The following is a 21,879-nucleotide window of genomic DNA, read 5'->3' as shown; positions in this document are numbered from 1 at the left end:
TAATATATTTTGCAAAGCATGATTTTACCTGTATGTATTCATATTGTATGTAGGAGAGCAAATAACTTAATTTGTATGCAACCCTCAATACAATTATAAATTTCATATTTATAAAAAAATTAATGAATTTTCCGAAAACAGCATAATCAATGAAAATTTCAACGAAGGAAAAAAAATAACGACAAAAGCAAATGGTAGATTTGTTGCAACAATAAAAAAAGAAAAAAGTTTTTTAATATTTATGCACGAGCTGCTATCTTTTTGTGTCTATTGCGTCAATTAATGCAATATTAAGGCGTAATTTTCAAATACATATTTTGTTTATCTAAATTAAATGCGAATTTTTTCCTTCATTTATATATCTACATAATATTATCTGTTCTTTATTATTCTTACGTTTAATGTATGTTCCAAGGTTATATTAAATTTGCCTTACCGTTTATAATGCTAAGAAATAATGATCTGAAATGTAATAATAAGTGTATGTTCTTGATCAGCTTCAAATTCTGTGTCGATTTGATCATTTTCGGTTGTTTGTCCGCCCGTCCCAGCAATAACTCAAAAATTAATTAAGTTACGCTCACCAAATTTTCACAAACGATTTATAATGGTAACTGCCAAAACCCTATTTAAATTGGGTATTCAAAAATTGGGTATTAAAATTGCTTGTCTCGGTCTAGCTGCCATAAAACTTTTAAAGTTATTTGGCTATATCTTAAAAACTCTTCAACCAATGTATAATAATAGGTTAAATGGCAACTATATTCATAAAAAGTTATTATATAAAAGTTATTTGTTCATATCTCAGAAATTATTCAGCACGTTGTTGCAGAAAGGGGTTATGTTTGATAAAAGTCGTTGAAATTTCTCAACGACAACAAATTTGGTGATGTCGCCATCATTTTCAGTAAAACTTTCTTAGACTCTAACATATATGTATAAAATGTATAAAGTAGCACTAGACATATAAAAAGCATGAGGTTTTATAAAATTGTATGTCAATTATCTCCGACAATTTAAATCATTTATCCCTTCAGTTAAAATCATTTATTCGAGTTGGAACTGTCAACCTCGTTATATCCACCCTCGTTTTACTTAAACTTAAATTCTGGAGGAAAAAATTTCGATGAAATAAATATGTTTATCTTTAATTTAAATCTGTTTTAATATACATTTTAAAGTAACTAACATATCATTAATAATAGACAAATTTGAATGTTATTGTAAATAAAAATTAGAAATTCATTTACAGTAAATTTGACAAATTTTAATGATGCTCGCAACCATTATTGAAACTCAAAATTTTTTGTGATGTTTTAATCTACATATATTTACATTAATATTTAATAGAAAAATATTATTACTTCATAAATGTGTCATTAGCCTTAAAATGTTTTTGTTTTGGCTATATCACGGATTGATCAACGTTTGGGATGTATCAGGCCTTGGGAACTGGAATTTTTTGAAATCTTCATAAAAATTTTAATTTTTTCTCTATTTCAAAAGTTTTTTTATATAAAATTTGATTAGCACCTAAAAATTAAGTTACAGTATATTTGTTATACACTATATAACAAATAATTGTGTATACGAGTATTATACATTAATTATTGCAGATTATGTATTAAACTTGCAAAACTAAAAATTGTATCAAAGTTGCTCATTTTGCTTAAGTTTTAACCTTATTTTTTGAATATTTGACCTATTAATTTTTTTATGAGTGACAACTCTTTTTTTAGCACTTTTCTAAAAATTTTTTGAAAAAAAGTGCTTAATAGTTTCACTCTGTCCGTCCGTCCGTGTGTCTGTTTACAAAACTTCTACACCCTTGAAGATAGAAAGCTGAAATTTAATACGTACATAGATCTTTACTCGAAACTTATTTCCGTAGAACAAAATTTTTACCTATCTCCCCCCCTCTAGAAGTTATACCCCCCCGAAATCCTAAAAATGCCATTTTTTTAACTATTTAGTGTAATGAAACCATAAGCATTTTTCAAATTTCGCAAAGGCAGAAAGGCAGTGGCTTGCTTCCCCTAGCGGGGTATACTAAAGGTTAACTTTAGAAAAACAAAATGGCCGCTCAAATTTGCCGTTATCTAAAGTCCGTTTTTTCCAAATTTTTCATGTTGTTTATTTTCTAGACCCCAGCCTCTAGAAGCCTGAAATTTTAAGGGCTTTCAAAATAATAAATGCTTCATTTCGTTAGAAGAAAATTTTTTTCCATCTACACCCCCTCTCAAGTTATCGCCTCTTGAAATTTGTAAAATTTGAATTTTTGACGCCTTATATTTCCGAAACCGGAAGCTTTTTCAAATTTCTATAAACACAAAAAGCTAACGGTAAATTCCATGACATTAAAAAAATTTTTTTTTTTTTTTTTTTTTTTTTTTACATTATAACATTATAATCTAGTTAGAATAACATTATAACAAATAATTTTATTCTGACCCTAATTTGCTAAGGATTACATAAAGTTAAGAATGATGTACATTTACATTTACTTAATTATTTCTATTTCTAAACTACGTTACTAGTTCGTGTGGTTTAGTTCGTTTTAATCTTCTAACCATGTCAGTGATGTCAAGGAGCTGGATTGCTTCGACATTAACATGTTGATGTAGCCTTCTTTCGTGGCTTTGTGCGAATTTCCTAATTTCGTTCTTTACTGATTCCACTTTCAGGTCCCGATGGATGTCATCATTACGTATATACCATGGTGCATCAACTATATATCTCAAAACTTTGTTTTGAAACGTTTGAATTATTTGTATGTTGCTATTTTTGGTACAACCCCATAGTTGTATACCATAGGTCCACACAGGTTTTAGGACCTGTTGATACAATAGAAGTTTATTGTATGTCGATAAGTCGGAATATCTTCCTATTAGCCAGTAAATTTTCTTGTAGCGTATCATTAATTCATCCTTTTTCTTTTTTACGTGCTCTTTCCAGCGTAATTTAGCATCGAGTGTCATGCCCAAGTATTTGGCCTTATTTTCATGCGGAACAATTGCGTCATTAATATAAATAGGTTTATAATCTATTCTTTTATTAGTGAAATCAACATGAATTGATTTGGTTTCATTCAGCTTCAGTCGCCATTTTTTCGTCCAAGCCTGTACTTTATTTAATGCCCTTTGGAGTTTTTCAGTTGACTCGTCATTATTTATGCCTACGGACATAACTACAGTATCATCAGCAAACGTTGCCACTGTGTTTTCTTCTGGTGTTGGAAGATCGCTAGTGTATAATAGATACAGAACCGGACCTAATACACTGCCTTGTGGGACCCCCGCTTCTATTACTTCCAAGTTTGAATACGCATCCTCCTGCTTTATTCTAAAGTATCGATTTGAGAAATACGATTCCAGTATTTCTGAATATTGCACTGGCAGCATTTTTCTTAATTTATGTATTAAACCCACGTGCCATACTTTGTCAAATGCCTGTGCTACATCTAAAAATATTGCTGAGCATACTTTTTTCTCTTCCAAGGACTTTTCTATAACATTTACTATTCTGTGAACCTGATCAATTGTTGAGTGTTGGTTTCGGAATCCAAATTGATGATCTGGAATCAAATTTTTATTCTCTATAATTAGTTTTAACCGCTTCAACAGTAACTTTTCGAAGAGCTTGGATATAATAGGTAAAAGTGATATGGGTCTATAAGATGAAACTTCATGTGGGGGTTTACCAGGTTTTGATATCATAATCACTTCTGCAACTTTCCACAATTGAGGTACGTATTTCAACCGAAAAGAAGCATTTATAATATTTGTTAATTTTAGTACCGCTTTTCTCGGCAACTTTTTCAAGATTTCCCCAGTTATCAGGTCGAACCCAGGAGTTTTTTTTGTATTAGTATTGTTTTTAATTTCGTTTAACACTTCTGCTACTGTAACAATACCAATATTATTATCCTCTTGTATTATAACATCATCAAACAATTCGTCATTTTGACTGTCTTGTTGTGTAAATGTGATTTTGAGATGCTCTGCAAATTTATCAGCTTTTTCTTGATTGGTTTTGTACCAATTTCCCTGATTGGGGGAATTTGCTTTATAGGTCTCTTTAGTCTTTTTGTTGCTTTCCATAAAGAGTAATCAGTGCTTTTATCATGGGTAAGGTTACTAAGATAGACTCTAATCGAGTCATTTTTCAACTGTTTTATATCTCTCCTTAACCTTTGGGTCAAGTTATTCAGGCGTCTTTTATCTTTTGGATCTCGAGTCTGTTGCCACTTTCTTCTTGCTTGTCTTTTAGCCCTGATCTGTTCTCTAACTTCAGCTGGATAGTTATTACCTTGCAATCTTGTTTTAATTTCAGGAGTGTTACTCCATGCTGCTTTCTGAATATTTGTTACTAGTTTCTCTACTTCCGCATCAATTTCTTCTTTAGTCCTTATTGCTACAGACATGTCAATTCTTTGTTCAACATCTATTTTAAATCCTTCCCAGTCCGTGTTTTTATTAACTAAAATTGGATTGCATTCTTTTTGGATCAGGTTTTCGCTTAATGTTAGCATTATAGGGGTATTATCAGAGTCCAAGTCATATCCTTCTTCAATTTTTATATAATTACTTGTTATATGTCTTGTTATGAAAAAGTCGATTAAATCAGGGATTTTGTTGTGATCGGTGGGCCAATACGTTGGCCTGCCTGTTGAAATAGGTTCACATTGACCCTCTTTGATTGCCTTGTATAATTCCTTCCCCTTGGGAGTTGTTAATCTAGATCCCCATGCAGTATTTTTTGCGTTAAAATCTTCGCCTACAATAAACCTATCTCCAACAAGTTCAAAGAACTCCGAGTATTGCGATTTCTTCAACGAATACCTTGGGGGGGAGTATATACTTGCTATTATTACAGGGTACTTTTTTGTTTCAACGCGTACCACACTTGCTTGTATTTCCTCTGTTTCAATCTTCATAACTGGATTATGTTTTATGCTTTTTCTTATTATTACTGCACTACCACCTCTAGCTGAATTCTGTGGGTGAGTTGCATGGTAAGTTTCGTAGTTTCTAAGTTTAAAGTAGCTATTTTTGACAAGATGTGTTTCTGAAATAAGGCACACATCAATGCTTTCTATATCTAGGATTGCCTGCAATTCGTTTTTACGCCGGAGCAATCCATTAGCATTCCATGCTATTATTTTGAGTGTGTTGGCCATTGTTATGATTTGTATTTTTGTATGGCGCCTTTTTTACCATACTCCAGACTTTCAAGTCTCTTACCAAACTGACTCAGTTGTTCCATCATAAGTTGTAACGACTGATGTATGTCAACACTCTGCCGAGTATTTTTATCATTAGTTGTTCCAGCTTTTACAACATTAGCATAGCTGTTCTTTGTAGTTGAGGCTTTTGTATTTGTATTATCTGCTATCATATTTTTTTGTTGATTTTTGTTACTATTTTCGTTTTCATTTAAGTTGATTTTACTTTTATTAAACTTTTTTTGCTGTTCGGGCTTATTTCTTAATTTTTGCAATTGTTTGACTACGATGCAACCCCTGTAGCTAGCTGGATGTGCCCCCCCACAGTGTACACATTTTGGTGGTTGATTTTTTGGTTTTTGCAGTCTGGGGTAAGATGCTTTCCTGTACACTTGACACATCTTGGGTCTTTAGAACAGTAACTTTTTGTGTGCCCAAAATCTTGACATCTCTTACATTGTACTATGAGTTTATTCTTTTTTAGTGCCACAATTTCTACTACCGAGCTCATTATTCTGTCAATTTTGTAAATTTTATTTATGTCTTCTTTTGGATCAAATGATAGTAGGAACATGTTCAAAGGTTTCTTATCTTTAAAACTTTGTTTATTTACTACTTCCAAGATCTTATAGCCTCTGTTTAGTAGATTAACTTTAATGTCAGTAGGGTGATAGGATTGATGTAACTTCAACGCCATTACTCTGATAGGTCTTTGCTGTTTATTTTCGTACGAATACCATGGATACTTCCCTTGCACTTTATCTCTAATTTTTTTAAAGGTTTCAGCCTGCAGAGAATTGATTTTGACTTTGCTATTATTCAGTAACTTAATACTGTATGCATCCTTTGGAACATCTTCGAGCATAAGTTCTAGTACGGTAAAGTTTTCGACCCCTTCCAATATTATAGGTGGCGGAGGTGGAGGTTTCTTTATACCTGATTGCGGCTTTTCTACAGTAGTTTTTTGTTTTGTATTACTCGTTTCTGCCTTTTCATTTCCTTTTTTATTTCTAACTCTTATCCATTCTTTGATTAAAAAATATAATTATTTTTCTTGACTCACACAATTAACCCTTAAAAACGAGCATTATGTTAACCCCACTTTATATTAATTTTTGCTTTATTTCAAATATATGAATGAAAATAATTACCGACCGTATTGTGTAAACAATAGGTAGGTTATGTGATGGCAACAAATTTTGCATATCGGTGGGAATGCACTTCTCTATAGTAAGGAAGTGGAAGTAAACTATTTTTAACAACCTGTCGGTCTGTCGGTCGTCGGTCTGTCGGTCTGTCGGTCTGTGTGTGCACGCGTGTATCTCAAGTTCTGCTGAACCGATTTTGATGAAATTTTATATGTAAGTTTATTTCCACCGTGGCACGGATTGATCAACTTTTGGGATATATCAGACCTCAGGAACTGCACTTTTTAGCGGGCCTGTTTTACATTTTTGAACATTTTGAAGAAAGTATTCAACCGATTTACTTGAAATTACATATGTGAGCTTTGCTCGACCGTCCGCGAAAATTCCTAACTTTTGAAAGAAATCAGGCATCAGCAACTGGAAGTTTACTACGGGCCAAATATACATTTTGCGTATATAAAGAGAAATAATTGACCGATTTCACTGAAATTTAATATTTGAATTCCTCTTATTAAAACAATGAACATATAAATTTTTTGGAAGGATCAGGGCTCGAAAACAGATTTGCGGGCCGATTTTACATTTTTTCACCAAATCTACGAATTGATGGAATTTCTTGAAATTTAATATTTGAGTTCTGGTTAACTGGCGAGCATTTCTGGGAATTCGGGTAGCACAAAGCGAAACTCTACTAAGAGCCAAATTTACATTTTCCTAGGTATGTTAACTATAAGCTTACTAATGTCCTAAAAATTGGAAAGAGGTATTTAAAAGACATTTTTATAATATTCTGTAACCCTTTCAAATAACTAGACAATATATAATGCGGTCGGTTATGTGCTGACCACATCAGATTTTCTTTATACATAGACTGCATTTTAAAAGCGGAATTTTCACTTGTTGAAGAGAAAAGTGCTACAATACAAACCATTGGTTTGACCCAACTTTATTTTTGGTGTTTTTTTTAATACAAGTGTTAAAAATTATCGAACGACTAATATAGGCGAACCCAAACTGACAGTCATCAGACCTATTTGGAGAGCACTCAGATTCCTACGAATGTCACTATTTATCATTTAGTTCTATATCAGGACCTTATTATGTATGTTGCCAATATAGACCTACAACCTAGGACCCAATAGTTTTCTCTATATTTGTTTTGTATAATTCTATTCTTTTCTTTCCATCTGAGCTTGACATCCCAAGTAATATCTAGGTATTTCGCTGTGTTTTGTGTTGATACTTTACCACCACTCAAATCTAAATATGATTCCAGTAACTCGACGAATCGTAATGGTATCAATTTCTTAAATTTATTATTTAAATATCTGACCATTGGTGCAGTGGTTATGGCACCGGTCCTTTAACCGAAGGGTCTCGGGTTCAAACCCCGGTCAGGTCACTATAAAAATTATATTCAATATTATTATAACTTAATATACAATACTAATAAATATTATACAAGTAATTTTCAAATATTCGTAATATTCCATATTAAAAAAAAAAAAAAAAAACTAAGAAAAATAAACAGTAAATATTAATAACCTCAAATAATTAATATAAATAAAACTACGGCAGATTAGTCACCTACCTAGTTAAACTCTATGACGCTATGAAACTAGTGCATGAGAAATCATGCACTAGCCCTATGCTCCTTCTAGGAGTGAATAAGGAAAAAAAAAAAAAACAAATTATTTAAATAATAATAAACTATATACCTTTTGCCTTTTCAGATGATCAATCTGTTTTTTTCAGTGTGGGGGATTCCCTTTATCGGGTTCTTAGTATCAAAGTTGCTTGGTATACTAAGTTGCTTGGTAATATCTATTAATAAGTAGTTCGACTCGTTCCATTCCGTTAGTTTTCGTTTGCATTTTGCTTCCAAATTCCTAAAATATTCCATTTTTATTTAGAAATAGATGGTAATAAGAGTTGTGTAGGCAAGAAAGAAACAAAATATTGTAAACAAACGACTGTATCGAAAATATTGAACTGAAATAAAATTAAATTAAGTTGGTGTAGTAATATGTATGCACCCCGTTTATATGGCTGCTTCAAGCTTATTATTGTCTATATAAACATTACTTGAGCTGAAGCCGGCTTCACTCAAGTCGCTTACTTGACTTGATCTGAATAATGATCTGAAATTTAATAGCTAAACGTTTCAGATAATAGGCATCTGAAATTTAATAGCAGCTTGAGTTTCGAGCTGATTTCACGTCTAAGACGCAATGTAGACGCGCATAGAAATTAAGCAATTTATAAAAACATGCCTATTATCGATACGCGTGTATGTATGGGTATTCATAAAAAATATCTTGTTTAAATTTGTAAAACAAAATTGAAAAAAAAATAAAAAATTCATAGTTTATATTACAATAAATGTAATGATAATTACTAATTACAAATTTTAAGTTTTTTGTTAATATTATTTGTCTTTTTCAAATTATATACATATAATATGTAAATTATAATTTTTTTTTATTTTAATAGTCAAATTTTGTTTTTAAATCGCTTCGCTTTTATGATACGAGTATGGATACACCATTTCTGTCACCTTGTACTGGAATAAGTTCCAGATATAAAACTCCCGCTTTTAAAATTCTTAATATTTTTCCTATATTTTATATACGAAAAAATAAATAACTCCAGCTTTTAAAAATACATTATAAAAAAACAGGTAGACATCTATTGCGTACTTTTTCCCTCTCCCAAAAATTCTTGTGTGTATAAAAATTAAAACAAGAAGGTATCTTTTAACTAAGGGACTTTATTGTATACAAATATTGGTGAACGATTGCATCAGTGTGATGTAAACGGAGAGTCGAACTACTTATTAATAGATATACTTTGCTTAGTACTCTATTAATAATTCCACAATATAATTCTCGTATGATTCTGATTTAAAATTTTATATTTTTCTTGTGTCTGAGAAAGTCTATCCACAATCGTTTTATTCGTCTGGGTGATGCGAATCTTGCCATTTATGTCTACAACTGCAGACTCTTGTATTTTTCCAGGCGGATTTCTGAATCAATTTAATAAAACCTTCCACTTCAGAATCTAGTTGATCTCTAGTCTGCAGTTCAGCATTTATTGTTACATTTCTAATAACATCATGTTTGAAGCCTATCTAATATGTGGTATTACTGACTAAAATTGGCCCGCTTCATGTGTTATCTATTTTCTCATTTAGAGTAAATATGACACCAGAGTGATAGGAATTCAAACTAAAATCGTCTTCAAAATTCAAAAAATTTATCAAAATTCTTTTAGATATAAGAAAAAGTCAATAAGATCCTGCACTTTGAAGACTCGCATCCATTTTAATCAACAATTGTCACTGATTGAAATTTTGTAAACTTTTTATTTTTTATTTTGAATATTAAGATTAGAAAACAAGTTTCATTTTTTGACATATGTATCTACAGATTTTAAGTTAGCTAAAATAAAAATTGTTTGTCTTTTAATTAAAGTCCTTTAAACTACCAAGTTTTTGAAATTTGGCATTAAATTGCATTGTTTTTTGCCTAATCTAGCACAATTTATTCGATATCAAATATCCCAACACTGCTGTTCACTTAGTTTGCTTAAATGTTTCCCAGGAAGATTTAAGACTAACAGCCTAATTGTGTATCTTACTTTCTCTTCTCACTTTTTATTCACTTTCAAAGCAGAATTCTCCGTTTTTCTAATGGATATTTTGGTTCTTTTATAAGATTACTCATTTATCAACTAAACGCCACACCTTCAAAACGAAGTGAATAAATTTTGTGTACATTCTAGAAAAAAACGAGATATGCAAATGCAATACAGAATTACTCTTCCCACTTTAAAATAATATTATAAAATATATGATAGTTACTCATTTCATTCTCATTTGGCTAGTAAAATAGCGTGATACACGATAAAGCCCTAAATGACAAATATGGAATTTGCAAAAATTTTGTGTAAAACTATTGTTTGATTATAAGTATTGCTGATGATAAGCGCTTATGGTGACCAAAAATCACATGTCGTTCTAAACAATCGAACAAAAATATAAATGCGCGCATTTATTTAAAAAAACTTGCATTTTTGGAGAATCAATAAAAAAGTAAAAACTAAAAATCCAAATATTTGAAGCTTGGAATAGTTATTCTACAGATATTTACAAATTATGTGCAAACATATATGTCCAATCAAAACATCCTTTCGTTATAGTCAATTGACTATAATATTCTATAATACTTCTATGACTTTTATGTACATATAAGTTTATTTATAATAAAAAGTTTCGAGCAATAATTGTAAAAATAAGAAACAAAAAAATTGTAATAAATAAAAAATTTTTAAAAAACGCAATGCATACGGGTTATTCGACGACATGATGGAGACAAAAGTGGTCGCGTTTTGAAATTTAGGAGCAATTTTCTTCTCTTAAAAAAGACACATTTTTATTACTTTTTTTGAATAAAAAATAGTATATGTATATATTTTTTGTATAGGTATAGAAAAACACATCATTAAATATAAATTCTTAAAATGGAATTTTAAATCATTATAAAGTTTATTGGGAGAGAAGGGCTTGGAATGTAATCAAAAAAGAAATATGTGGCTTTACAAAAAAGAAATGCGGTAAACACAAAAAATGAAAAGACATAAAAACAAAAAATTAAAAAATGTTATACCTTTTGTTGCATTTTGCAAAAATTGTTATACAAATATATAATGTGCTGAACTATATTCTATCTATATCTCATAATATTATCTTTGGGTTTAAGAATAAGAATGATATATATGTACGTATATTTATAGTTTATTTTAACATAACATTTTATGTGAACGGCTAAAAAAGGGCAAACAATTTTCTTGTCTATATACGTATACCTCTATTTTATACATTATATATTATACGTATACCAGATTGTGCTTATTGTATACAGATATAGTAAAGATATTCATACATATCCATATGAACTGTAGCAATGCATCTGAAAGTATTGGGAATTGGGACTTCAGCATGAGCATTCGTAACACAACAAGAAATTTTTTCCAGTCGTATTTTGGTGTATTGAAATAGAAACAAACGAAGTGAAAATTCAAAAACAAAACTAAAATTAAATAAACTGAAACTGAACGACGACGTCGACGACGACGATGCAATCAAATAAAAGAAAAGGAAAAAGAATATAAAAAAATATGCGAAAAAAAAGCATTTTGTAATGGTAACCGGTTGCTTATATAGCCTAGTTTGGTACAAATATGGCGTTACTTAACAACGTTATCCTTTCCATATAAGTAAGAAGCTGGGCATTAAGAAAAGCTATGAAACAAAAATTGTTATGATATTTATACGTATGCATACATACATATGTATGTATGTATGTATTATAAAAACTAACATTTATACATAAGCGATCTGCTTAACAATAATTTAGATATATGTAGCTATGCTTGTAGTATATACATTTGACTCTACAAAAAAATCTGCTGAATTTTTATTTTCAACTTAAAATATTCTTAGTTAATATAACATATAATTGTGTAATATATTATGTTTATGTATATGCATATGTGTAACGAGTTTCTTTAGTATACTGAGTACAAGCATAATATTTTTTGTAAATACAGCTATAGCTACTTAATCTACATTTATAAAAAAGTCTTTTATAAAAAGCAGAAAATACTTATTCTATGCAAGTAAAAATATCTTAAAATCAGAATCTTATGCACATTTTATGTATCGTGATTGCATAATTTCTTTCAATATATCGCAAAATATAGTTTGTTAGTTTGAAATTTAATAAATTACTTTAATGATATTTTCTTGTTGATGTTGTTATATTTGTTTTTGTTATGGTTTTCGTTTTTTTTTGTTTAGTCTTTTGTGTAATATATGTACATTGCATACAAATATGTAAATAGAAATATCCATACATACATATGTGTATATGAGAAACTTATATTAGTTTTTGTTGCAGTTAGGTTTTTTATTAAATTCAAAAATATTGTTATTTTTCTCTTGCTCATGTTTGTTACCTTGTTAAAATCTTACCATATTTGTTTTTAAGTGTTCTTTCGTTTAAAATTGCGAATATTGATTAAATGGGTTTTGCAGTCTTCCAAATTGAATTTATTTATAAAAAAACTGATGAAAAGTCATTATAATTGTAATTTAAATCAATGGAATAACAAAAAAAAATAAAAATGCAAAATGTATTTCAATGTAAATCATTCAAATCTGAAAAAACATACATTATTAATGATTTGAAAAATAAATAACAGAAAAAACAAAAAAAATTGTTTTAATTTAATCAACAAGCCAAATTGATTAAATTTATTAAATTGAAATAAATAAATAAATTGAATAAAAAAGGCGTATAGATATTACATTTGGTCTTTTATAAAATTCTTAATGTGAAAAAAAATAGGATACAAAATATTTCATAGCCTTACACATATGTATAAACTTTTGTCATAAAACTGCGAGAAATAAAGATGGATAACCAAAAACATAATAGAAAAAAAGCAAGAAATTAAAACTTGTCTCACATCAATCAAGCATAAACGAATGGAATTGATTTAACTACCTTTTCATTACATGGGGTATGTACATTGCACATAATATATTGTATACATAAACAAAAAAATATATGAATTGAGGTACATATAATTGTATGTACATACAAATATGAATACGCGTATAGTTTAAATATGTATCTTAACTTAATACTAAACTACATGTACATGTGAATAATTGTAAAAAAAACACAAAAATATAAAATTAGAAAATCTTTTTTTTTTCTTTAATTTTCTGCTGTCAATTAATTTTTTTTTTGTTATTTTTACTGAATTTCATTTATAATAATGATTTTTTATATTGCTTTATACTAAATATTTCCATATATAGGCAAAACACTAAAATTATTTTATAAATAAATTTCTGTCTTTCTCAATTTATAAAGTGGCATTTAAAAATATACATATCTTTTCGAATTTATGACTTTTTAGATTTAAGGTACGAAAATAGATTGCTATTCTAAAGTAACTAAATCGAAAAATTTGGTTTTTTTGTTATGTTGTTGGTAATTATTAAATATAAATATTCTTATTTTTTTATTAGTACGTTAGTAATAAACGTAATTAAGAAAATCATAAAGCAAAATTATTTCTATTTTATTATATGCACGGTTCAGCCGAACTAGAACAGATAGGCATCTGTCTAAAAATAGTTTATTTTCGCTTCCCTAGCTTGGAGATACACATTTCCGTCGAAAAATTTCACATGTGAAATTTGATGCTATTTTATAAGCTTCCTTCTTGTATGCAATATGGTCGGTAATTATAATGTGTAAATTATAAGCAGTTTTGAATTAAACACGAATTATACACGAATGGATTTCAAAATATCTCTGTTAGGTGCTCATCACCGCTATCGATATCAATGACATAATCTTCATTGTCAAGAAAATTCACGACGTCTAAATCGGTTAAAAAATCCAGAAAACTTCAAACTGTATAACCTTCTACACTGAATTTTTGCTCGAAAATTTCCTTAATTTAGTTATGTGCTATTTCCTTAAGTTGCGTTATGTGTACTTCAAAATCTGATTGTAGAACATACTTGTTAGTTACGCAAGGTAAATGGTATTCTCATCATGAAGATATCTTATAAATCCAGCTTCTTTAAAACGATTTTTAATCATCGTACTTTTTGCGTGCATATTCTATACCCTAAAAAATAAATTTTACATATCATATCAAATAGAATTATTAATAATGATATATCTTTTATCATCATTATCAGTAATAAACACGCTTTTAGCGTGCTTTTGCAGTTCTTCTATTTAAAAGAATTTTTAATTTTTCCGTCCCAAACATATTTTCAATTATCATACTAGCGATTCTTTGTTTACTATCTAAACTAAATAAAAACTAATCTATATCTAAAAAAAAAAGTTCAAAATAAACCTGTCTCGGCAAAACGTCGTTGTAATCTTTTAGAAGTTGATAAATAGTTTTTTCCAAGCTTCCAAAATTTTCAAAATCTTACATCAGCACTTTCTCTCCAATTTTAGTTTTTGCAATACGATGTCTAAAAAAAAGAAGTAATTATTAAAAACAATTCTGGTTTACTAACAATTTAACTTCTTTTTACAAAACAATTCAAGATAGAGAGAAGTTCCAGTTAGAGATATCTTCATGTTGGAGACACAATAAAATGAAAAAACGCATATTTTAAAATGTTAAGCAAAAAGAATGAATTCGGTTTAAAAAAAGTTCGTTTTATAAAGAAGCTTGACTCTATAATATTTGGTGTATTATAGAGTAATTTTATAGAGTTATTATTACATATTATAAAGTAATAATATCACGAGGAAAGCAAATATGACGCTATAAAGTTTATACACATATTCTTGCTTAAAATCAATTTCTTAGTCAATGGTTTAAGAACGCAAAGAGTCAGAGACTTGAAATGTGACGCTGATGCATATTACTTCCAAATCGGTATTGAAATAAAGCAAGATTGGCCTGCTGAAACTGGTACTTTTCTTATAGTGACTCGGTTGAGGTTTTAAAAGTACATACCTAACATAGTAATGTGAATTACCGTTGATAGGGTATGTGAGATCTTCACAACTTTTTTCTACAATTTCTTTGAGCATGTCTGTCCTCCAAGGTCCTAGAAAGGTCTTTTAAAAAGTTCTGTTATTTGATATATTATTTCAAAGTTGATAATATTCAGGCCGCATATATTTGCAATAGTAAAATTTTGTTTGACAACTTTTTCGAAAATTGATTCCGTAAAAAGATCCTTTTAAAAAGTCAAAATTATGTTAGAAGTTTAAAATCTTTGCATCTCATAAATTGCTAAATTATGAAACTTAGTTAAAGTGTCAAAACTATTATCCTGAAAAGTACTTCATGCTATGGCTCTTCTAACTAAACATACTGTAACAGATGGATAACGTAATCAAAGGAACGAGTTCAGGCAAGAACATTTATTAAAAAATTTTTCGTCTCGAACTGGACTCAAGCAAGTGATCTGTCGGCGGACGGTCTACTAATTGAGCTACAAAGTTCTGAAGAAATTGTCAGCAAATTTTTTTCCACATTGCTTTATAATGTTAGCTACATGATTACTAAGTATTGTTTACTTGACATGCTACATTTATTCTTCTATTAGAAACACAGAATCACAAGATTAAATGATCTTGAAATAGGTGCTACTCCTATTACATTAATAATTATACCAATTACCAATACAACGTGTAGTTGTTTATAATTTTTTTATTTTTATTGATTTTTATAAGAATAACTAACGGAAATTTCTTCATAAAACTGCAGAACAGATATGATGACGTAGTCAAAAGAATGAGTCAAGATATAAAATTTATAAAAAAAACTTTTGTCTACGCGGACAAAAAGCTATTAGTACTGTGGTCATGGGCCTTGTTGCTGCATCACCCTGTTAATGTCGTTTTAGTTTTTTATGATGGGAATCAGCAAAGACTTTCGACAGAAAAATGATAAGATTTTGAATTCGGTTATCAAACCATTGCATGCGTGATTGCGCGAAAATTTTCGTATTCGATAGCTAGGCAGAGTTTTAGATTTCACCTCCCAGGATTAAAAGTGTAAGATGTAGTACCCGTTGTCTTTAGAAAGAATATTATGCCTATTTTTTCTAGGCCAACTCTTGCATAAATTGAAATTTTCATTTGTTTGGAACGACTTGGAAAGAACTTTGTGTAAATACTTTCCCCGAATGTAACAAATTAAAAATTTTGAGTTAACTTGAAATAAACGGTTATTCAATAAACAAAGTTTGTTGAAATAAAATTTTGACAAAGACCAAAGTCAACTCTTTTGCTTATATGAGTTCTTATCGCAATCTGCCTACAATTAAATTATTAAATTTTTTAGATTTAGATTTGAAATATTTTTATTTTCAATTCAATTATTTTAAGACTATAGTACAAAATTATGCAATCAATAAAAAGCCCAGAATATATATTTCACTGCACAGTTATATAAATACATAATTTATGCCAATAATAATAACAATGAATTTAATGTTTCATATTGCAATATGATAGTATTGTTTGTATTTAAAGTACTTATGGCATAATTTTCGGTGCACTTATTTGAATGTGACATTCACTAATGCACTTTATTACAAAACGGGTGAGATTTTTCACAAATTTTAATAATGTTCGAAGAATTTTTGCTGTGGATACATCTGCATTATAAGGTAACTCAATAAACTTAATATATTTGCTTTTGCACAAAGTTGTGAGAAAAATCTTAGACCCTGCTTTCATTACGATTTTTTATCGCTTAACCCTTTAAGACTGGGACGCAAAATAAGACGTATTATATTAGCGCTATGAGTCCACATTTGAATTAAAATAAAAGTATATGTGTTTGGTTGATAGCAAAACAAGAAGAAAGTTCGTTAACTTTTCCTTAAATTTTACTTTTACATTGATAATTTTATATGTATTTGTACATATGTATGTATGTAAATAAAATGGAACTAATTATACGTATTTATACTATTAAAAATTATGTCGTCAAGTTTTTTTTGTTTTGCTAAAATTGCCGTCCTTATATTATCCCCGATTCGTTAAATTTTTTCAAAGATTTATTACATATTTTGCGCTACTTCTTGTAGTGAAATGTTGAAAAGGTGTAACCAAAAAATAAACAGCTTTTCAAAAAGAACTCCACAAACTTACATGAATATGTAAATGTTACTGAGTTACATTAATAAATGATTTAAATGGCATTTTTACATGTTCAGGATATATTTTTCATATCAGAAATCGATTTGGTGTAATAATAATCAAAGTCAACAAAACATTATAGCCTCTAGAATGGTTTCCGCCCGCATTCAAAACTACCGATTTATTTTTTTTCTTAATGTTCTTTTGCCTTCTACATTATTATGATGAAGTTATTAAATTTGACTAATTTTGTCAAAAAACACATAAAGGAAATGTTGATATAGCCGTTTTTGTATTTTTGTTATTGTAAATGTTTGCTGTTTATTTTACCTCTTCAGTTTGTTTACTTATACATAATATATGTATATATGTATATATAAATTTGTCTGTATATATATTTCTTCGTGTGAGTAACATAAATATGAGTATCAGTTAATAAATATGTACATAGGGTATGCTATATGACACTATACAGTTAGGTATCAGTATATTATTGAATTTGTTTATTTCTTTTTGATATAAGAACTGTATTAAATTTTGTTAATCATTGTGATAGAAAGTTAAAGCGTTAAAAAAATTATAATAAGATGCTTTTATACTTGCATATGTGTGAAAGTATGTTCGTGCTTCATAAGAAATAATATTGATATATCTATCAAGTGTATTTTAGTTGAATTGCTGTCAAATTTATTATACATGAAATTGGATTGCAAAAAAATACTAAATAATTAAAGCAAAACCATATAAGATTTCTGAATACTATTAGATCTAAGATTAAGTGACTCATTGTTCATAAATATGATTGCAAAACAAAATAGTTTTAATTTAAAGATTACACTTAAAGTGAAGCACAGCTACTTAAAAAATAATAGATTTATCCAATAATCTGTCAGTTACTTTCTATAAAATATGGTACATAAGTTCTAGATTCTAATTTGACCTTAGATGTATATTGCATTTTTGATCTATACTTGATCTATATAGACCTCTGGTCTGACCGTTTGCAGGTCAATACTGTTTTCAGTAGATCTCATTAAGATCGCTTAAAGTTTTCTTAGAAATTACCATATAATGTAAAATTAACCTCTGAAAAAATCCGATTCTAATTCTAAGAAAAAGCAATGGATCCCAAAAAGGTGCATTGCTAAGAATATTCATTCCAATTCCAATTAAAAATTAAAAGATTATTTGCGGTAACAAATTTTCCAAAGCTCAAAATTGTTCGGAATCAATAATTTCTAAAGCAACTTATACCTATCAAGAGCATTTTACATCTAGACCATTTACTTCTAGAGCAACTTATATCAAGACAATTTTCTTTCGAAATGTCTTTCATATGTGAACAAATCGTTCTATATGTGATTGATGTGACATATGCATACTACTGCATGTATGCATACATATATATTATGTAATATATATACATAATATATACATATAGAGTAGTATATGTATATATTATAAAGAAAATAAAAAAACATAGTAAATTTTTAATTTTGAAAGTTAACTGAATTTAACTATTACGCCTTGTAAAAATCATTGTATATAAAAAAACAACTTAAAGATTGGTCTCCCAGATGCAGCAATTAGCTTTTCATCTTTTATAATGTGAGTAGAATATAAATTAATTTTAAAAATTTCAATAGTTAATTTGAAAAAAAAATGTTTCAGTCTCTCAAAAAGGTTTTGCAGGTTTTACTACATAATTAAAACTTTGTTTTTCAGTTTCTATAATTCATCATTGATAAATTTTAGGCTTCGCTTAAGACGATAGAATAAAGTTTAAGTTCACAATGAAATTTTGCGAGTTTTCATAGAAATAATTTATAGCACATTCATGGAACAATCTTAATTGTGTTGATAAGATAAACTATATAATATGAGGGTAATTTTCCCATTTTTTTATAATATTAATAATTTTAATTCTTGCAATATCGGAACTCTATTATCTTTAGGATGAAATTATTTTATTGTGTTGTTTCCACTATTTAATTTTATTTTCCCAAAATACAAGTTTATCATGGAAAAATATTTCATGCACATATAAGAATATATTATATAACGTATATGAATATATAAATATATTATATGTATGCAGTAAGATATGTACAAATGTTTGCTTGAATTATATTGTGTTATATATCTTTTATATAATATTTACCATAAAATGCTTTCACATTCTCAATGTCACATAATTATAGCATGATTTTGTTATTGTTTTCGGGGTATTTATAAGTTATATTCCCAAATATCTTAGGTAAAATAACAGGCATTGTGATACATTAATTTCGAATATAAAAAATTTTTTTTTGTTTTGTTGTCATTTTTTGGTATAGATTCAAAACGTATTCACATAAAAAAGAAAAAAATAAAAAGCAGTTAGTTATCTCAGCCACTTTTTCATATTTCTCTTTTTTGCCGTTGGCTATTCATTCTTACTAAAAAAAAGGATATACGCTGTACAGCTTTTCTGAAAGTAGAGAAAAAAAGGAATGAAAATATGATTTTTCTTGTTTTTAGAAAGTTTTTTGTAAATTTTTTATTATCTACTGTCTTTTTTTGTTCTGTTTTTTTTTTATTTTTTTTCTTTTGATACTCTGATATGATATCTAAGCAACAAAATACAAAAAAAAATTGTACATTTTATTTTTTAGATAAAATATGATTTTTGAAATTTCATTTTTTTTACTTTTTGTAAATTTTCGGGTAATAAAAAAGAACCAAAAATTAAGTGCGTGAGAAAAAAAGAGATGCACACATAACAAGGAGAATAATAAAAGATTTACGTAATTTCCTTTTTTTTTATTTTTACATTCGCAATCGTGTAAATGACGGCAGCAAAACGAAGTAATTTACCTAGTAAACCGCTTTATAATCGTGCTTAATTTTTTATCTTACTTTATATTCCCGTTTTATGCAAAATAAAGAAAGTACCAAAAACAAAAAAAACAGCAGTTTTTTATAAATTGCTTTATACATATGTGAATATTTAAATATATAATGTGTGTATACATTATTTAATTCGCTGATTTATAATTCAATATGGAACGATAGTGATAACAGCGTCAAGTTAAATTTTTTTTTTATTTTTATATATTTTAAATGTTTAATGTGTGAGCTTAAAATAATGTTTTTTTTTAATCGCAATTTTTTACTGGATATTGTAATATGTTTTATATGGATTTATTTAAAAGATTTATGTATATTTAAAAAAAACGACAAAAAAATAAAAAAAAGTTAAAAATAGCGTACTCCACATTTTATTTTTTTTTGTTCAAAAATATTTTTTGCATATTATAATAGATAATCCATTTTTTTCTTTGTAATGTAGTTTTTGCATTAATTCTTTTTTTTCATAAAATATATACATATGTATATGCATGATTTGAGATTTACAAATATTAAAAATTTAAATTTAAATTATTCATATATATTTTTAATTGAAAATGTTTTGTGTGTTTGCATTTTATTTCCGTTATTTACAATAAAAATAATTAATTAAATGTTAATGACAATAATGAATTTTATTTTATTGGATTTAATAATAATTATTATTTTTTCTCTTCTTTTTTTACAGGTAAGTTTCAAATTGCAACACTTTTTATATAATAAACTCTCATATAAAAGTAAGTTTTTTTTTAATTTAAAATATTTAATATATAAAATATGTAAACTTTTTTAATTCAAAACACATATTATTTATATTTTGTAAATTTTATATTTGATTGTTTTCTACTTAAAAATAGTCTTAATGCTATTTTATCATTATTTATGAAAATAAAAATTCAAATAGAATAAGAAGTAGCTCATTTACAATTGCTTTATGCGTGCAGTTAAAAATAAGAATTTAAGTCAAATTGTATATCTATATGGTTCTTTTAGTTTTCAAATGAGCAGATAAAATGTATGGATATATTGTGAGATACAATGTAGCCCTCACTATAAGTTGTAATTAAATTTAAATCTAATTTCTCAATTAAACATTCAATATAGCTTTCACAAACTTCATTTCATAAATACTTTCTATAACATTTTATTTGTTATTTAAATATTTAGATATTTTCACGATCTACGGTTCAAATATTTTAAATTCATTAATATTGATTTACGGTTCAAATATTTTAAATTCCATTTTGAAATAGGAAAACTATTGTTGAAACGCAAAAAAAAATTTCAATTCTAATTTAAACAAAACTTATTAAATAAAGTTTTGAACTTACAGATAAAAAATTTTTAATATAATGTCAGCGCAATCATATTTTACAAGCACATACGTTATAGTTTGAGTTTAATATTAAATTTAAGAAGAAATTACGCTTCATATATTCTCAAAAATTGTCTGCGAATCCTATTTACTAAAGATAACTTAATTTAATTAAATTTAATGAAATTAACTCCGCATGACCAAACTTTTTTGACATTCTTTAGTGAGCTTTTGATTCTTGAGTCCCTTTTTTTTGTAGAAATCCTAAATATTAACAGAAATAATGGAAACCGTAAACAAAAAAACCTTAAACTTTTGAAACTCAAAAATGTAGTTGGTAAGCCTAAGAAAACGGAAGAAAAAAAGAACTGAGCTCACATATATTTCTACAACCTTTGTGTAAAAAGTAATTGCAAGTAATTGCAAATGTCAAGGGAGTTTCTACGGAGTCCATTCAGTAATGTAATAACAAAACCTAGAAAGATATTATGAATAGGAATAAAATTCTATACTTTTCAGAAATAAATACAACACAACTAAAAATTTGTACATTCATATTTGTATATTCATTGTAAAGTCATTGTAGGGTTA

At 27.8% G+C, this 21,879-nt stretch overlaps 1 protein-coding gene across 1 annotated transcript in view; it reads left to right on the top strand.

Moving 5' to 3' along the window:
* The window catches only part of LOC129616383 (homeotic protein ultrabithorax), a 129,524-nt gene extending 108,821 nt beyond the window's left edge, over nucleotides 1-20,703 (top strand). The window contains exon 3 of the mRNA XM_055532006.1: nucleotides 20,662-20,703. Coding sequence (XP_055387981.1) covers nucleotides 20,662-20,693 — 32 coding nt within the window. The 3' untranslated portion in view covers nucleotides 20,694-20,703. The remainder of the gene's footprint in view (nucleotides 1-20,661) is intronic.
* Nucleotides 20,704-21,879: the final 1,176 nt, after the last annotated feature.

Source organism: Condylostylus longicornis, unplaced genomic scaffold (genome assembly GCF_029603195.1).
Source record: "Condylostylus longicornis isolate FDR11 unplaced genomic scaffold, ASM2960319v2 ptg000194l, whole genome shotgun sequence".
Taxonomy (NCBI): Eukaryota; Metazoa; Arthropoda; class Insecta; order Diptera; family Dolichopodidae; genus Condylostylus; species Condylostylus longicornis.
This window is presented reverse-complemented; position numbering and strand designations above follow the sequence as displayed.